Raw genomic sequence first — 18,836 nt, forward strand, 5'->3', positions numbered from 1 at the left:
TAATTGCAAACAAAGGCTACTGTACCAAATATTAACATTGATTTTCTCAGGTGTTCAAATACTTATTTGCAGCTGTATCATACAAATAAATAGTTACAAAATCATACATTGTGATTTCTGGATTTTTTTTTTATAGATTATGTCTCTCACAGTGGACATGCACCTACGATGACAATTTCAGACCCCTCCATGATTTCTAAGTGGGAGAACTTGCAAAATAGCAGGATGTTCAAATACTTATTTTCCTCACTGTATATATATATATATATATATATATATATATATATATATATATATATATATATGAATATATATGAATATAGAAACATGTTGAAATATATTCTCTGCACACACTGTGAGTTTGAGTCACTCGCGCTGTGCGTTTGAAAAGCAAAAACATTTGGCTTTATGTTTTTACTACAATTTCATTTCATAACGTCTTAACGAATGGAAACTATACGCTATACGAATATAGTCTATTGTTATTATTTTATGTAGCCCTACACGTATATGCCTACAAGGCACAACAAACCTGGTATAAATATATAGTAATTTTTAAATCACAATTTTAACCAGAAAAATCTAAAATGTATTCCCAAAATCGTGCAGCCCTATAGTTTCTCTTGATATCAGCATGTTCACAGTTTTTTTATTTTTTTTATATGTATATATTTTTATACAGATGCCACTGAAGAGTCCTGCTGACTTCAACATTCACATGAGTCTCTGTACATGAACATGGTAAAATGAAAAATAAAACACCATGGAAATGACAGGTACTATTTTTCAGGAATGTGAAATGTGAATGTTTATAGTTGTAACGAATACGACTCTGGGTTAATTTGAATTAGCTCAAGAATATAGGGAATTTTGGAAATATTAATAATTATGACTCATGGTCATAATTCATAAGTCGCATGTACATTTATTTTATCAATTATAGAGATTACCTTGTTCTGTAACTGGTCTAATCGTTATTCGTCCAGCGAATAAAGGTGAGATTATCACAGTTAAGAAGGGGTATCTCTTTACAAACTCCAAGAAAGTTTTATCTTCTGGCCACGAACATCAAACTTTCTGAGTTTATTAATTAAAACTACTCAATGTAGTCTATACGTATCGAGCTTGTAGCTTATAATTTGATCTTTTAAGTTTCATTGACTTATAAGGTGGATTTTCAAACACAGAGACAGTGAAAAGTATTTATGAATTTTAATAAATGCAAAACTAGAGATTATATGAGCTACGAATATAAACGTACGTAAAAATGCAAACAATAAAACAAACACACATATAACCAAACAATAACATAAGTGATCAGACTGAAATGAAATGAAAGAAAGAAAGAGAAGAGAAGAGAAAATTAGTAATTATTACATACAGAAACCTAAGTTCACGAGACTCCTGGAAAGCAGCTTTCAGAGAGGGTTTTAAAGTTACTTGCACGTTCGTTCTCTGTTCGGGCGAGGCTGAGGCAGGAAGCGAGGGTGTGTCCTGTTTTCCGCTGCGTCTTCCAGTGCCGCGGAAGTTTAAAAGGCTTACTGACTGTAATGTTACCGAGAAAGTTCGTCTCCCGGGACGGGAGAGGTTGCAAATCTTGGTTGCAAAGACGGCAGGCTTTTACATGACGCGGGCCATGTGTCCCAGAGGCCAAGGCGAGGCCTGTCCAGCTGGAGCAGCGCTGCACGTGGAGAAGGAGGAGGAGGTCAGGGACCGGAGAAGCAAGGAAGTGGGATCAGCGGGATCGATGAGAGAAGAGAGAGAGGAAACAGGGTCTCTTGCCTTTTAAAGACATCTGTTTACGCCTTCTCTTTGGAACGACAGCGAATCAGGTCTTCTGATCTGACGCGGGAGAAGTCTCTTTGTGTAAAGAAAAACACGCCCCCTTGTACCATATGTCTTATGAGGGAAAGGATTCATACTTAGAAATATGATATTTCCTGGAACAAATGCATATTATTGTACTTTGCAGTCAAGATTCGTCTCCGTGAGATGGAGAGGATTACAGAGATATCAATTATGACAGGTAAAGATTGGGGAAACATAACGTTACATTTATATGCATAATGACACACAAATAAAGTTTGATTAAACACACAATAAAGTTGTCAGTGTTTCCGTTATGGCAAGTGACGACACTTTGAGAAACATAGGAATACATATCAACATTTTAGGGGTACTTTCTCTGAAAAGCTCCATGAATGGTGTGTGTGTGTGTGTGTGTGTGTGTGTGTGTGTGTGTGTGTGTGGAATGTCACAAGGCCAGCCGAACTGGCGCTGGCAAATTGCTCCTCGTGGGGCAATTATTAACCAGTACGGACACAAGACGATGTGTCTTGCCATATGATCACTTAATGCGAAAAGCAGATGTCATTGTTGCTACATAGTTTACAGTCCCACCTGATAGGGCCATTATGGGAGGGTCTTTGTCTTTCTCAGGTGTGAAACACATCAATATTCATGATGTGTTCACGCCTCCTGGCATACAGCTTTCTTACACAAAACATGTCTTACAAATTTTAAATCATACATTGTTTTATCTGAATGAGTGGGCAGGATGATTTTCACATAGTTTTGGAGCAAATATTCTAGGCTACGTGATTCAGTTTTCAAAAGTTTTGTGAAGAAATAATCAGTATGGGTTTCATGACTTTATTTCAGTGACAATTGTTTTTGTTTTTTCACAAACCACGCATGTCATTATCTCAAAACTACAAACTTTTACATACATGCTGCTTACATATTATTGTAGCAGAGTTTGTGCTGAACATAGTGTAATCAGACTTTAGCCATTAAAATGTCAGAGCATGTCAGAACACCTCCAGGGCCAGAACACACCTCAGACCCCAGAGGGTTAACTTCTGCACAATGCGCAAGCTCTTTAAATTCGAGTGGATTCTGATTGGCTGTCAGTGTTTCATCCTTCAACAGCTGGAAAAAAATCATTCTGAAAGTGATCCCAACGATATCGTTCCTCATATCTTTATCGTTATAGTTGTGGTGTGAACTCTGCTAGTCTTTAATATGGAGAACGATTTTTAGAACTATATCTTTATCGTTATCTTTATAGTTATCGTCCTTGGTGTGAACGGGCCTTTATTGTTTGTGCAGTTCTAAGATGTTAATGTTCCTTTTCAGAGTTACCATTACCGTATTATTGTTACTGGTGTTTCATTATTTGCATTGTTCTTTATTATTGCACACAATAAGAGACGACAATTTGTACTTTATATTTCCTTGATTTTGGAGTGAACAATTTGCTATATGATCCAAAGATATACTGGCAATGTATTTTGTTTTATTGTGGGTCTTCCGTCCCATGTACCTAAAAGAAGAGAAACAGAAAATCCTAGCCACTTATAAGGAATAAAATACGAACCCCACCTATATTTTTTGTTCCTGTGTGTCATTTTCCTGTGGCCACATACTGTATATACAGTGAGGAAAATAAGTATTTGAACACCCTGCTATTTTGCGAGTTCTCCCACTTAGACATCATGGAGGGGTTTGAAATTGTCATCGTAGGTGCATGTCCACTGTGAGAGACATAATCTAAAAAAAAAAAATCCAGAAATCACAATGTATGATTTTTTAACTATTTATTTGTATGATACAGCTGCAAATAAGTATTTGAACACCTGAGAAAATCAATGTTAATATTTGGTACAGTAGCCTTTGTTTGCAATTACAGAGGTCAAACGTTTCCTGTAGTTTTTCACCAGGTTTGCACACACTGCAGGAGGGATTTTGGCCCACTCCTCCACACAGATCTTCTCTAGATCAGTCAGGTTTCTGGGCTGTCGCTGAGAAACACGGAGTTTGAGCTCCCTCCAAAGATTCTCTATTGGGTTTAGGTCTGGAGACTGGCTAGGCCACGCCAGAACCTTGATATGCTTCTTACAGAGCCACTCCTTGGTTATCCTGGCTGTGTGCTTCGGGTCATTGTCATGTTGGAAGACCCAGCCTCGACCCATCTTCAATGCTCTAACTGAGGGAAGGAGGTTGTTCCCCAAAATCTCGCAATACATGGCCCCGGTCATCCTCTCCTTAATACAGTGCAGTCGCCCTGTCCCATGTGCAGAAAAACACCCCCAAAGCATGATGCTACCACCCCCATGCTTCACAGTAGGGATGGTGTTCTTGGGATGGTACTCATCATTCTTCTTCCTCCAAACACGTTTAGTGGAATTATGACCAAAAAGTTCTATTTTGGTCTCATCTGACCACATGACTTTCTCCCATGACTCCTCTGGATCATCCAAATGGTCATTGGCAAACTTAAGACGGGCCTTGACATGTGCTGGTTTAAGCAGGGGAACCTTCCGTGCCATGCATGATTTCAAACCATGACGTCTTAGTGTATTACCAACAGTAACCTTGGAAACGGTGGTCCCAGCTCTTTTCAGGTCATTGACCAGCTCCCCCCGTGTAGTTCTGGGCTGATTTCTCACCTTTCTTAGGATCATTGAGACCCCACGAGGTGAGATCTTGCATGGAGCCCCAGTCCGAGGGAGATTGACAGTCATGTTTAGCTTCTTCCATTTTCTAATGATTGCTCCAACAGTGGACCTTTTTTCACCAAGCTGCTTGGCAATTTCCCCATAGCCCTTTCCAGCCTTGTGGAGGTGTACAATTTTGTCTCTAGTGTCTTTGGACAGCTCTTTGGTCTTGGCCATGTTAGTAGTTGGATTCTTACTGATTGTATGGGGTGGACAGGTGTCTTTATGCAGCTAACGACCTCAAACAGGTGCATCTAATTTAGGATAATAAATGGAGTGGAGGTGGACATTTTAAAGGCAGACTAACAGGTCTTTGAGGGTCAGAATTCTAGCTGATAGACAGGTGTTCAAATACTTATTTGCAGCTGTATCATACAAATAAATAGTTAAAAAATCATATATTGTGATTTCTGGTCTCTCACAGTGGACATGCACCTACGATGACAATTTCAGACCCCTCCATGATTTCCAAGTGGGAGAACTTGCAAAATAGCAGGGTGTTCAAATACTTATTTTCCTCACTGTATATATCAAATTTGATTTTCACAATTTGTTGTTATGATATACTACTGTCAGATTATCTAATAACAAAGAGATGGCACTTTACTTTGTTTATTTAAAAAATGTACAGAAAGATTTGACAAGCCATCTCTCATGTGTGGACATAATGGGGAGAAAACATCTCCTATTGCAATACTTCGTTGACTTCATCATCATCATCATCTTGCCTAAAACAATATTGGACTACATACAGGTAAATAGATCAACCCAGAATATGAATGTAACATTCAAAGTTTCAGATAAATTGTTTTCCCATTAAAACTATTATAAAGAAAATTAACATGCAATTTAGCGCAATGTATCTGTATATACTGTAATATGCATCATCAATATGGTGTATACTGAAAGTGGTGTGACGTGTAGTCAAGTATGGTGTCCCATATTCGAAATTTGTGCTCTGCAGCAGTGAGTATTGAACACACACACAATGTGAACACACACCCGGAGCAGTGGGAAGCCATTTTTGTTGCGGTGCCCGGGGAGCGATTGGGGGTTAGGTCCTTTGCTCAAGGGAACCTCAGTTTTGGGTAATGAGAGTGGAAGAGAGCACTGTTCATTCACTCACCCGGTACTGAGACTCGAACCCGTCACCTTCGGGTTACAAGTCTGACACTCTAACCATTAGGCCACAACTGCCCAATTTGATGTATTAAAATCTGTCTTTGTTTAAATCTGTCCCACTTTATATATTTTCATGTTAAGCGTTTTAGAATGTCCCACTGTTTTTAGTGATTGAAATACTGAGCTGGGTGTTGTATAAGGATTGAACGAACTTCAAACCTCAGTATCTTCAGCTGACAATTTGGGCTCTTCAGTCCATCAGAGAGCAGATTATATATAAATGTCATGTATGCTGGAACTAATGAGACAGTCAAGTGAAAATAACTTTCAAAAGTATGTCTATAAAATTACTGTTTAGATTTTAGACTATTACGTTTTAGTAAATACAGATTTTACTTTCCAAAATCATTAAAAACATGATACTTGAAACAAAAAAACAAAAAAACTGATTAAACAGCTGTTAACAAGTTACTTACATGGCTTTTCTGCAGCATCTCACAGCTGGCAGAAGATTAATTTGGCCTCCCGGTCCAGTATTGTAGATCCTCAGGTTGAACTCATCCAGCACTTCCTCTGACATCAGCAGGACGTAAGCCATCAATGAGCACATGGAAGATGAGAGGTATTCTCCTGAAGATGATCTGAAGTATCTTTGTATTTCTGTATATAATGAATTGTCGTTGAGCTCCAGTAAGCAGTAGAACAGGTTGACTGAAGCTTCAGGTGAGATGTCCTCGTTTTGTAATTGTTCTTTAATGTGTTTAGTTACTTCTGTGACGCTGTCTTTGCTGTCTTCAGTGTGTGTGAACAGGCCTCTGAGCATGTTTTGATTGGACTCCAGTGAAATGCCCAGCAGAAACCGTAAAAATAGGTCCAAATGTCCTTTCTGACTTTGCATTGCTTTCTCAACAGACTTCTTTAGTAAATCACATAAAGCAATATTTTTGTAGGTTTTGCATTTTTTAAACTGAGGGAGTAACAGGTTTTGTGTTTCTTCAAGGAAAAACTGCAGTTCGTCCATGTTCTTGTTCAGGTAGCAGAGGAACACATGCACTGCAGCGAGGAACTCTTGAACACTCAGATGCACGAAGCAGAAGACCTTCACCTCATGAAGTCCAGCTTCTTGCTGAAAGATCTCAGTGAGCATTCCAGTGGACTCAAAGTCTTCACTCACATCAATACCACATGCTTTCAGATCTTCTTCATTGAACACTATGTGTTCTTCCTTCAGTTGTTCAAACGCTAGCTTAGCTAACTTCAAAATCATGGTTTTATTGGATTCTAAGAGCTTGGTACGTTGTCTTTCTGTTTTTCTGTCATGCTTCTGGTTTTTCAACTTCATCTGTATCAGCAGGAAGTGGATGTACATTTCAGTAAGTGTCGTGTTGATGTTCCCTGCATTGTTCCCACTAGGGATGCCCTGAAGAACAGTGGCTGTGATCCAACAGAACACGGGAATGTAACACATGATGTAGAGACTACGAGATTTCTTAATGTGTGAGATCATTCTGGAGGCCCGAGTCTCATCTTTGATTCTCTTTCTGAAATACTCATCCTTCTGCTGGTCAGTGAATCCTCGCACCTCAGTGAACAACCCTACATACTCCGGAGGGATCTGATTGGCTGCTGCTGGTCGTGATGTCACCCAGACGTGAGCGGATGGAAGCAGAATCCCATTTACCAGACTTGAAAAAAGTTCATCTATAGATGATCGTTCCTCAAAGCTTTCAATTTCACAGTCAAAATCCAAAGTCAGTTGACTCTCATCCAGTCCATCAAAGATGAACGCAAGCTTACAACTATATATCTTACATATCTTTGCTGTTTCCAGGTCCTTCAGTTCTGGATTAAATCTCTGCAGAAACTCATGCAGACTGATCTCTCGGGCTTTAATGCAGTTCATCTTTCGGAATGGAAGCAGGAAAACACAGTCTATATCCTGATTGGCTTTTCCTTCTGCCCAGTCCAGAATGAACTTGTGCACTGAGACCGTTTTTCCAATGCCAGCGATGCCTTTTGTCAACACAATCTTTTTCTTATTTTTGTTCAGACTAAATACATCATTGCATCTGATTGGCCTGTCCTGTGATTTATGGGGTTTAAAGGCTTTATCAATCTGCCGAATCTCATGTTCTTGATTGACTTCTTTAAGATCCCCCTCCGTAATGAAGAGTTCTGTGAAAACATCCCTGAGATATTCTTCATTTTTCTTTTTACAGTCAAAGATGTGCTCTACTTTCTCCTTCATCTTCATTTTATGAGTTTTCAAGAATTCCTGCAGCCAGAAATCATCTGTTATGAAAAATATAAATAAACATGTAAAGGTGTGAACAAAACAACACTAGAAAATTAAACACAAAGATTTTTCACATTAGCATGATTATCATTATAATCAACAGGAGCAAACATATGGTATTTAAATTCATAATAATGAAAGCAGTTCTGTTCTGTAATGAGATGAATATACATCAAACATGCTAAAATAATTTCTGATTCCGCTGTAAGGATGTTTAAGGTTAATTTACCTTGTTTTCTTGGGCGTTTCTCAGCTGGCTCGAATGATGTTTGCACTGTGAAGAGAGAGAAAAGAATGAGACTTTATGTTCATCAAGGTATCCTAAATAAAGCTCTGCATCGTGTTTCAACACTTCATTAAACAGCACAACTATTAAACTATGAACTAAATCCGCATATTAGAATGATTTCTGAAGGATCGTGTGACACTGAAGATTGAGTAATGATGCTGAAAATTCAGCTGTGAAAATGTTCCTGTGATGGCAACATAGGAAAAATATATATTTTTAAGATATTCAAATAGAAAACAGTATCTTTAAATTGTAAAAATATTTTAAAATATTTGTGGTTAAATAAATATAAATTGTGAACGTAAGAATCTTCTTTAAAAAAAAAAACTGAATGCACATTTCTATGAATCTATGCTGCCTATCTGTTCTATTCTTTCCTTTATTACCTCCAGTGTAGTTGTTCTGTAACTCTTCGGCCAGCCGGTTCTGGTTCATCTTCCTCAGGATGTTCACTGTTTTCATCACTGCTCCGTATTGTCCGAAACACATAATCATTATATCCACTATATCAAGGACATCAGCATTTTCCAGTCTACCAGCTCTAGTGGGTCCATCTTCTTTTAAGTGCCACTTAAATATCTTCAGATCATGTTTCCCCAGGTCTTCTAGAGTAACATAAAGCAGCTCTAAAACAGATGGCATCTTCTTTCAAGGACTGATGGAGCAAAGAAAAAAAAGTCTTCAAATATTTGCACTTTTATAGCAGAGATCTAGGAAGTACCTGTAAATAAATATTATTAATGAAATGACACTGTGATCAGATCAACTATTATGAAACATTATTTAAACTTTAAAGGTCAAAACTTTAAACAAAATCTTCACGTTGTATTTCAGTTTAAAAGTCTGTGCTCATTAATAGGTCTGACAGATTCAGCTGATTGCTGGTGATGATTGAGTCTCAATAGAATTAGACTGAACAAGTAGATTCAATTATGATAGTCTTCTTGGGAGACTTATCTTTTAAATTTCAGACCAGACAAGAACAAATTTAACTTTGAAAATACAACATTTTACAATAGTGATTGTGAATGATAATTATAACATATTTCATACTATTTTTTTATTTTTTTTGTTAACAACTGTTTATTGAGTTTTCTTTTTTAAAGTCAAGAAAAACAAAAATACAAGGCAAAAAGCAACTATACAAATCTAGAACCCACCCCATCCCACCCCTGGTAGACTTCAAGAAAATAAAAATCAAATACAAACATAGAATGAAGACCCAAAAAACAACAATAATAATAATAATAATAATAATAATAAAAAGATAAAAATTAAAAAAAAAAAAAATACATAGATGTTAAAAAAGTTGACACAATATCAAAAGCAGCATGCCATAAATTCACAGTCTTAACATTGGATCCATGCATACGAGAAGTTGAGAGTTCCATTGATATAATGTCCAGCAAAGATACTGTCCATGTTCATCTGTCCATTGTGTGAGGAGGATTCCAGCGGTTAACTAACATTTTTTTTGCCGCTGTGAGAGCGGTTAACAGTAAATATCTTTGTTGAATGGATAAGGTAAGGTCCCTAAAATCGTTCAAGAAAAAATTATGTGGGGAACCCCACATAAAAGAAATATCAGTGCCCAACATATATGATAAGTCCTGTGAGAGTTGGGTCCAAAAAGGTGAGAGAGAGGGACAGTCCCAAAAGAAGTGCAAGTACATGCCTAGAGATCCTTGAGAACAAAGATTACACTTGGTAGAGGAGGATAGATTCATACAGAAACGTTTCATAGGAGTCAAGTAAACCCTACAGTATGTAATAATTTCCAGTGTATCATTTGATGATTGGGGTTCATTGAAGACAGCTTAAACATTCCCCATACCTGATCCAAAAATAAAACATGCACATCTTCATTAAGATCATTGGCCCAAACAGTTGTAATAGATAAGGGTTTGTATGAATGCTCAAGAAGATACGAATAAATAACCGAAACAGAAGAGGGAGATCTCTCAGAAGGAAGGATTAATTTGCGCAGTGGGTGAATAGGTAAATGAGAGTCCCAAGGCACCCCATATGCCCAAAGGGCCGATCTTATTCGCAAATACATATAAAAAGTACCTTGTAATGAAAAACAACATTTAACATTTAAATGTACCTTGTAATGAAAAACAACATTTAACATTTTCCCAGTATCCAGTTATTCCAGTTCTGTACTATCTGAAGCACTTGACTGTCAGCAGAACACACACACACACACACACACAAATGAACTGCTAAAAAATGAATAAATTCTCATTTAAATATATTTTAATATCTCATTAAAATAAGAACAGTTTATTTGAGAAACAGAGATTTTTAACTGCTTTAGTGTCATAGACCTAAAGCCATATTTACAGTTTTTTCAAATTAGAAAGCTTAGACAATAAAAGTGGAACTTGAGGCTCACTCAGTGAAACCATTTACTCATGTACTGAATCTTCAGACCAATTCTGCAAAACTCCATGCACATTATACGCTTTACACTTTGAAATTGAAAACAAACTTTTTGCAAAACTCTAAACACAGTTCTCTATATGCCACACTCATTTTCCTGATGACCGACACCCAATGATCATGTGTGAAAACACTTATACATAAATTGATTGATTGATTGATTGATCTTTTTATAGTGTAAATAAATATATGTATGTAAATATATGTAGGCCTATGTGTGTGTGTGTGTGTATATATATATATATATATATATATATGTACATACATACACTGAATATACATACAAGCTACAATATAGATTGTTTCACAATAGTAGCTTCACAATAGTAACAAATCGCCTGAGAAGCAGCTTAGCCAAAGACGCAATAGTGTCAATATTCACTCCAAATCACTTCAGTGTTGATTCAGTTCAGTTCAATAAAACATTCATCAATTGTGCATACATACAGTATACAGTGTATTTGTGCCATAGGCATAATTTGTGTGGTATGTCCCCACCACTTTTTCTCAGGGTCAATATTGTCCACACCACTTTTTGAAACAACGGCACAGATGTACCTAATACAAATAAATAAAACATCTCCAGTTAACTAGCAGAGCATTAATTTAGTTTATTAAATAAGAGACAATGTAGGGCTAAAATTTTGTTTTTCAAATCATGCCAAGTGCTCATAGCTGCTGCTATCAGTGACGCAGAGACTCTCTATTCGTTCCAGTGAAATCACAAAACAAAATGCACTCAGACGTCCCTGCTTGATATATACTGTAACCACTGATGAACATATTCGGTTTTGATGAGGAAAAAATAAAAATATATATACGAGTGCGGATTAGAACCCGTAACCTCTGACAGTTCTAACAACCAGACCATTACAGTAGACAAACAAATCATGCGGATCTATGGATTTATTCACGTGAAAAATCTCGGCACTAACAATATATTAGTAGATCTCAAATTAAACCCAACTATTCAGTTACTATTGAAACTGATTTCTAGACATTGTAATGTTATACAATTGTAATGTTAATGTTCCTAAAATTGTTATTACTGTCTGATGTTTTGCATGTTTTGTGGTTTTGTATGTAGAGTTAAGGGGGTCGCACCGGACAAGAAGCGCAGCGCCACGTCTTTAAAATTCGAACACATTATTCTCTATGAGTGTACACACACACCGGCGGCGCCATTCGGCGTCTGTCTGCGGCACCCAGCTCCAGCTACGACTCAGGACCGTGTTCAAAATCCTGCCGCGCCACAGAGCGCCATTTACATAGTTTTATATTAAATGTACATTTATTTGTCTCAAATCGTCATTAATGTAGGCTATATACTGACTTCACCCTGTGCTGCAATATACATTTAGTTTTACATTCATTTACAGAAATCAGCTGCGTGGATGAAAACTGCTGATGTTATCGGATTTTCAGGTGATTCTCAATTCATTCAGTTAATGGGCGCTCTGAGGTAAAGTGTTCAGACTGCAGACTTAGCAACGATTGCATTTAATTGTACACTACAATCATAACATAGTACACACATTATCTTAATTCCATAATGTCCTTAAACATAATATTCCTGGCCATAAACTGAGAAAGTGCGCGTCCGATGTGCGATACCTCGAGTTGTCCTAGACGCGACGCAGTATGGAGCGAATTATGTGCCATAATTTAACAAACAAATCCAGCATTTTGCAAACAAACTCAATCTACTTCGCAAAGGAAAACTCGACTCGCAAACAAACTCGATCCGCTTTGCAAAGGAAATCTCGACTCGCAAACAAACAGAAAGCAATGTGCAAGCACAAAGGTCAGTTTGAGTGAAAATGCAGTGGAGTAACAAATATGTATTGTGTTTTACAAATATAAATAAATGAGCCAAGATAATACTTCACAAATATATACAAACCATCCTTCAAATTGCATGTAACCTTTGAACAAATACCAAATCTAGTGCATACAAATGCATATCTGTCTGTTATGATTGTGTGACACTTCGCTTTTTATGAGATCTCTCGGCTCGATTTTCTCACAAATGCGTCCAGGCAGATTTTCCCAAGTACACCTGGCTGCAGCCTGCAGATCGGGGTGGGGCTGCACCTGGGGCGGGGCTGCACGTGCAGCCCCGCCCATAACGCTTCTTATTGGTTGGGGTAAAGTGATGACGTCGATCGAGGCGGGGCCGCACCTGGTTCTCATTGGTTAGTGGCACAGTAATGACGTCGACGCCACGGTAAACAGGAAAAGCGGTTGAAAACTCTTGTGCCATATCGCGCTGACAGCGCATGCGTCGTATTGTGATGACATCACGCGTCTTAAAAACGCTTGCGCAAATTTGAAATAATAAAAGGAGCTAGTAACAATTCCATATGTGGCCTCGTATTGGAAGAACTTGTTTGATCATATTGATTGGAAAAAAGTATGGACTCTACCTTTGAAATACATAATAACTAATAAGGTTAGAGAAGTTTCATTTAAATTATTACACAAAATTTACCCTGCTAAAGCTTTTTTGAAAAGGTTTAAATCAGATATAAACACAAGTTGTTCTTTTTGTGGTGCCCCTGATGAAACTGCTTTTCATATCTTCTGGGATTGTCCTCACAAACAGTTATTTTGGGTTGAATTTTCTCATTTTATTAAGTGCAATGTGCTTCCGGATTTCTCTTTGCTTTTTAAGGATGTACTGTTTGGTTTCTTTAATATACAAAAAGCTAAATTTAATGAGTATTTTATTATGAATCTATTATTGTTCCTTGCAAAATTTCACATTCACCGTAGTAAATTCACTCAGCAGAATCCCTTATTCATTGTTTTTACAAGAGAGATCCAATACATCCAAAGCATTTCGTCATCTAAGAATCTTAAAGCTCTTAAGACAATAAAATTGTTTCAACTTTTTCATTTATTTCATTAAAGCTTTCTGTTCTGTTTTTTGTTTTATTTTTATGAGTATATGTACTATGCTGCTTTGCTTTTTTTATTCCGTTGTATGTAATTTGTACATTTTTGCTATGTAAGTTATATTTTTGAAACCTTGGCATTAATAAAAAAAATAATAATAATTGAAATAATAGGCTACTTTAATAAAATGATAAAGTATTAAAACAATTCTAAAGTAATAATGAAAGCAGCAAAAAGTAGTTGAGCATATATCCATAGTTTTAACTATGTCTGATCTAAGGTAAACATAAGGAATTACAGGTTTTTTACATTCTGTTGCACTTCACTGTGTAAATTACAAAATTACTGTAAACATTAATGGCACCTTATATTTTTTATTTTAATCATTCCTCTGTAATAGTTCTTGTTTATTTTTGTGCATTAGGTTATTATAAAACATTTATGCCAATAAAGTAGTTTTAAGTTAAACTAACTACATAAAGTACATTTGTCAATCTCTGTCTGTATCCCATATTATGCATGCCAACTCAAAAAAAACAAACTCAAACCAGTGATAACTTTTATTTCAAAACAAAAAGAGATATGCACACATACAGATAATCACATACATCAACCGTACACACACAAGCGTACGTACGTACACACACACACACATACACTTGTACGTACGTACACACATGCACGCGTGTACCTACACACACGCACGCGTGTACACTCACACACGTACGTACACTCACACACGTACATACATACACTCACACACACTCACACACACACACACACACACACACTCACACACACTCACACACACAATCTACTCAGCCTGAAAAAAAAAAAAAACAGTCAACAGAGCAATAGCCCTCAACCTCCTTCTCAGAATAAAGTCCCCGCAGGACTCCCCTTCGGCCATCACCCAGACCCAGGTGGGCAGTGCTTGTATACTTCAGTGCAGTGCAAGCACAGAGTCAGCGAGTAGGGCTCCCGGAACTCTTGCTTATATTGTCTGGAAAATGCACTCCACTTCACAACACCTAATTTAGATCAAATACAGAACAAACAATATGGAATCATTTTAAAGAGAGGCATTAACATAGTACAGAGTCATACAAGGAATTTATTTGTTATATATTTTAAACATATTATAGGAAAATGTTAGACAAGATATGCTTGAGTGTTATTGGCTTTGTCTGTAAAATACCTAAGAGACTTACTTGTTTTATGAACAACAAACTAGTTTAAAAAGTTTGTCAACACAAACTTTAATTTGGCTTGAGAAAGCCTATCCTAAAAGTTTGAAATAGTTTTAAAAGCTTGAAGGTTTTCATAACCTTATATTTAAATATATTTATATATATTAATAACAATAATATCAAAATACATTTAATCAATGTATTCATAGAAAAAAATATCCTACAATATATCTTTGTATATTACTATTAACTCTTAAATCCTATATTTCTTCTCCTGGTTTAGTTCTGCCACTGTATTTCTTTTTAAGGGCCTCTGTTTTAACCTATGGTTATAACACCATATCCTAATCCCACCAAAACCACAGACACCACGCAAACGCGCGCTAGCGCGCACGCACACACACACACACACACCACGCACACACACCACGCACACATACACACACTTAGACTTACGCTGTCCTAGTTATTTGTATGATATGATGAGTAAAGTTAGCACTACACGATCTCATTTTTACACCAATTAACATCACACTAAACGCCACTTCAGAATTAAACATTGTAAAATAAAATGTAAATAAAATTAGAACAAAAAAAGAGTAGCTTGCCTGTAATGTACTCACCATGCAGCATGCAGCGATGAACATCGGAAATGAAAACATGTTAGAATCATGTCATGACTTCACGCCACTAACCAATGAGAAGAGATGTTGGCGGGAAGAGACGTGCAGCCCCGCCCTAGGTGCGGCCCCGCCGCGATCGACGTCATCACTTGCCACTAACCAATGAGAAGCATTGTAGGCGGGGCTGCACGTGCAGCCCCGCCCCAGGTGCACCCCCGCCCAAATCTGCAGGCTGCAGCCAGGTGCTTCTCGATTTTCTCACAAATGCAGTTGAGCAACTTCCTCTTCTAAAACAGTAGATGGCGCTAAACTAGAGGCTAATTTAGCGCTAGTCTCCCAGGAGAAGCACTGATTTGAAACTTGCCTTTGCCTACAGATGAGGAAAATGACCGGTGAACGGGTGTGTTTCTGTCTTATTTGATCTATAATTAACCTTTTTGAGGTTTTCTCTTGCAAAATGTGTATTGCATATCTAGACAGAAATCCACATTAGCACTTAGTAGCACTTCACTCTCTCTAGGATCGGGGAATCTATGCTGAAAGCTCTGCCATCATGTTGCTTTTTGTCATTTTTTTCTCCATCGGACTCATGCGAAATTACTAAATTAGTGATTATGTCTACACTTGAACGAATCTATTTCTTTCGTTCTCCATAAATTAATGAGAACATTTAATTTAATTGAAAGGAGGGTCCCATTTATTTATTTATTTAGTTGGAATTCAGTCAGCTTAACTGTTAATGTAATCAAATAATTAATGAAAAAAAACACACAAAAAAACAATATACAATTGTTTCTTAACTTGCCTGTGACGTAGCCTATGCAGTGCCCAAATGATTATTTTGGACACACAAATGAAACCCGCCGCTCAATTAAATGAAATGTTCTCATTAATTTATGGAGAACGAAAGAAATAGATCCGTTCAAGTGTAGACATAATCACTAATTTAGTAATTTCGCATGAGTCCGATGCAGAAAAAAATTACAAAAAGCAACATGATGGCAGAGCTTTCAGCTTATAGATTCCCCGATCCTAGAGAGAATGAAGTGCTACTAAGTGCTAATGTGGATTTCTGTCTAGATATGCAATAAACATTTTGCAAGAGAAAACCTCAAAAAGGTTAATTATAGATCAAATAAGACAGAAACACACCCGTTCATCAGCCATTTTCCTCAGCTGTAGGCAAAGGCAAGTTTCAAATCAGTGCTTCTCCTGGGAGACTAGCGCTAAATTAGCCTCTAGTTTAGCGCCATCTACTGTTTTAGAAGAGGAAGTTGCTCAACTGCATTTGTGAGAAAATCCGCCTGGACGCATTTGTGAGAAAATCGAGCCGAGAGATCTCATAAAAAGCGAAGCGTCACACAATCATAACAGACAGATATGCATTTGTATGCACTAGATTTGGTATTTGTTCAAAGGTTACATGCAATTTGAAGGATGGTTTGTATATATTTGTGAAGTATTATCTTGGCTCATTTATTTATATTTGTAAAACACAATACATATTTGTTACTCCACTGCATTTTCACTCAAACTGACCTTTGTGCTTGCACATTGCTTTCTGTTTGTTTGCGAGTCGAGATTTCCTTTGCAAAGCGGATCGAGTTTGTTTGCGAGTCGAGTTTTCCTTTGCGAAGTAGATTGAGTTTGTTTGCAAAATGCTGGATTTGTTTGTTAAATTATGGCACATAATTCGCTCCATAACTCGGCGCTGCACTTCTCGTCCGGTGTGCGACCCCAATTAACTTCACTTCTAGAGCCATAGTTTCAGAAATTGTAAGCAATTTGAAAAAACTGTAATGTTTGACAGAAATGAAAACAAGGATGTGAGGGAAACTAGAAATACAGTGTGCCAGTTGTTCAGCTCACAAAACATCTTTTATAAAACAGTTTTGAAAATGACATAATCTCGAACTCAGTAAAGACTGTAATCTAACACAATTAAGAGTTGTGCTGCATGAATCTTCTGTGATTACTGAACACATGACACTTAAACATTGTTCAGTAACTTAAAATATTTACTAACTTACCTTGAATAATGACAATATTTATAAATGTTCCTCTATGGCACCTTGCTCAACAAAAGCACTGAACTTCACTTCCGTGATCTCATGAAAAACTGAGCGGAAATGGTTTTTAAGGAGTGAAAAGAGAATAAACTGTGAGAGAAAAACATCCATTCAAGCAAACAAACACACATGTGTTAGTGTATCTTGGTGGAGTCTTTCCATTGATATAGCCTATTTTTTATCCTCTACCTCTTGTAACGGTTATGCTCAGATTTGGTTTCATTTTCAATGTGTTCTCTTCCTGCCTGCCTCATGTTGGCTACAAATGTTTGCGATTTTGGCAATAATAAAAGATCTTTACAAATCTCAGTGCACAACATGGATCTAATAAACTTGGGTATATTGTGTATGTACACTACGATGAGGACACCTATTAAATTGCAGGCTACGATGCAAGTTAGTCTGCGTTTAACTCGACTTTTAGACACACACACTTGCACTTGTTCACAAGCAAACAAACAGTGTATAGTTAGTGTATCTCCGTGGAGTCCTTCCATCGACTTCATTCGTTTTTATATTGAGCTAATATTTTCAACCCCTAAACATAACCCTCACAAAAAAAAGTTTGTATTTTTACATATTAATCAAAATATTTGTTTATTAATGTAGGCTACTTTCCTCCATAATTTCAAGTGTAAATTTTTACTTATTTTTCATTTTATGAAAAATAGCAAATGCTAGTGTGCAGGACCCCCTTCTATTTAGTTAATAGAATAGTTAATTTAGTTCAGTTCATTTAGTAATATTATCGCATTGGACTCAAGCTTACTGACTTTCTCACAGAGTATAACAACTTCCTGAAAATTTATTTGACGATTTTTGTTGTTTTGATTGGATCACCTTGTTACACTTGGAGTCAAAAATGACCAACCCACAAAAATATTGTTTATAAATCTTTAGTTATGCTATTTTATTGCCAAATATCAGATTCAGTCTTTTTGTCAATTTCTTTTCTTTCAATTAGCAAAGGTTTTGTATTTCTTTTTGGATATGATTGATCACAGGCCTCATTGATCTGAGATTATTCAAAAGTCTTTCAAAAATGCTAAAAAGCTTTTATATCCCAACCAATCTTAAAATCAAACCTATGCCCTTGCTGCTAATTTTTATTTTCATTTTCATTAAAAAACATGTATATTTTTAAAACTATACTTTAATTGTATTACTTTTTCATCAAAAACAAGAAACTAGTTTCCGCTGCTGTGAGGGTGTTTATAGTAGTGACGGTAAAGTTGACATTCTCCTGCCCGCCATTATCAGTCTCTCTCTGTTTGAAAGTTGTGAAAACTATTGAGGAGTTTTTCTTCTGCTGTTTGAGCAAATGGGAACAAAACATATATTTAATGAATTCTCTCATTCACCGCAATAGAAGCTTACCCCACTATGACGACTTCTGCTGAGAAAC

At 36.8% G+C, this 18,836-nt stretch overlaps 1 protein-coding gene across 1 annotated transcript in view; it reads right to left on the reverse strand.

Moving 5' to 3' along the window:
• LOC311091861 (NACHT, LRR and PYD domains-containing protein 3-like) overlaps positions 1–17,632 on the reverse strand; it is a 52,220-nt gene extending 34,588 nt beyond the window's left edge. Inside the window, exons 1-4 of the mRNA XM_084127968.1 lie at positions 17,393–17,632; positions 8,593–8,861; positions 8,147–8,191; positions 6,098–7,913 (exon numbers count right to left, since the gene is read on the reverse strand). Of these exons, the coding sequence (XP_083984094.1) occupies positions 6,098–7,913; positions 8,147–8,191; positions 8,593–8,848 (2,117 nt within the window). The 5' untranslated portion in view covers positions 8,849–8,861; positions 17,393–17,632. The remainder of the gene's footprint in view (positions 1–6,097; positions 7,914–8,146; positions 8,192–8,592; positions 8,862–17,392) is intronic.
• Between the last annotated feature and the right edge of the window lie 1,204 nt (positions 17,633–18,836).

The sequence above is a fragment of the Abramis brama genome (assembly GCF_963993115.1).
Source record: "Abramis brama genome assembly, chromosome: 11".
Lineage (NCBI taxonomy): Eukaryota > Metazoa > Chordata > Actinopteri > Cypriniformes > Leuciscidae > Abramis > Abramis brama.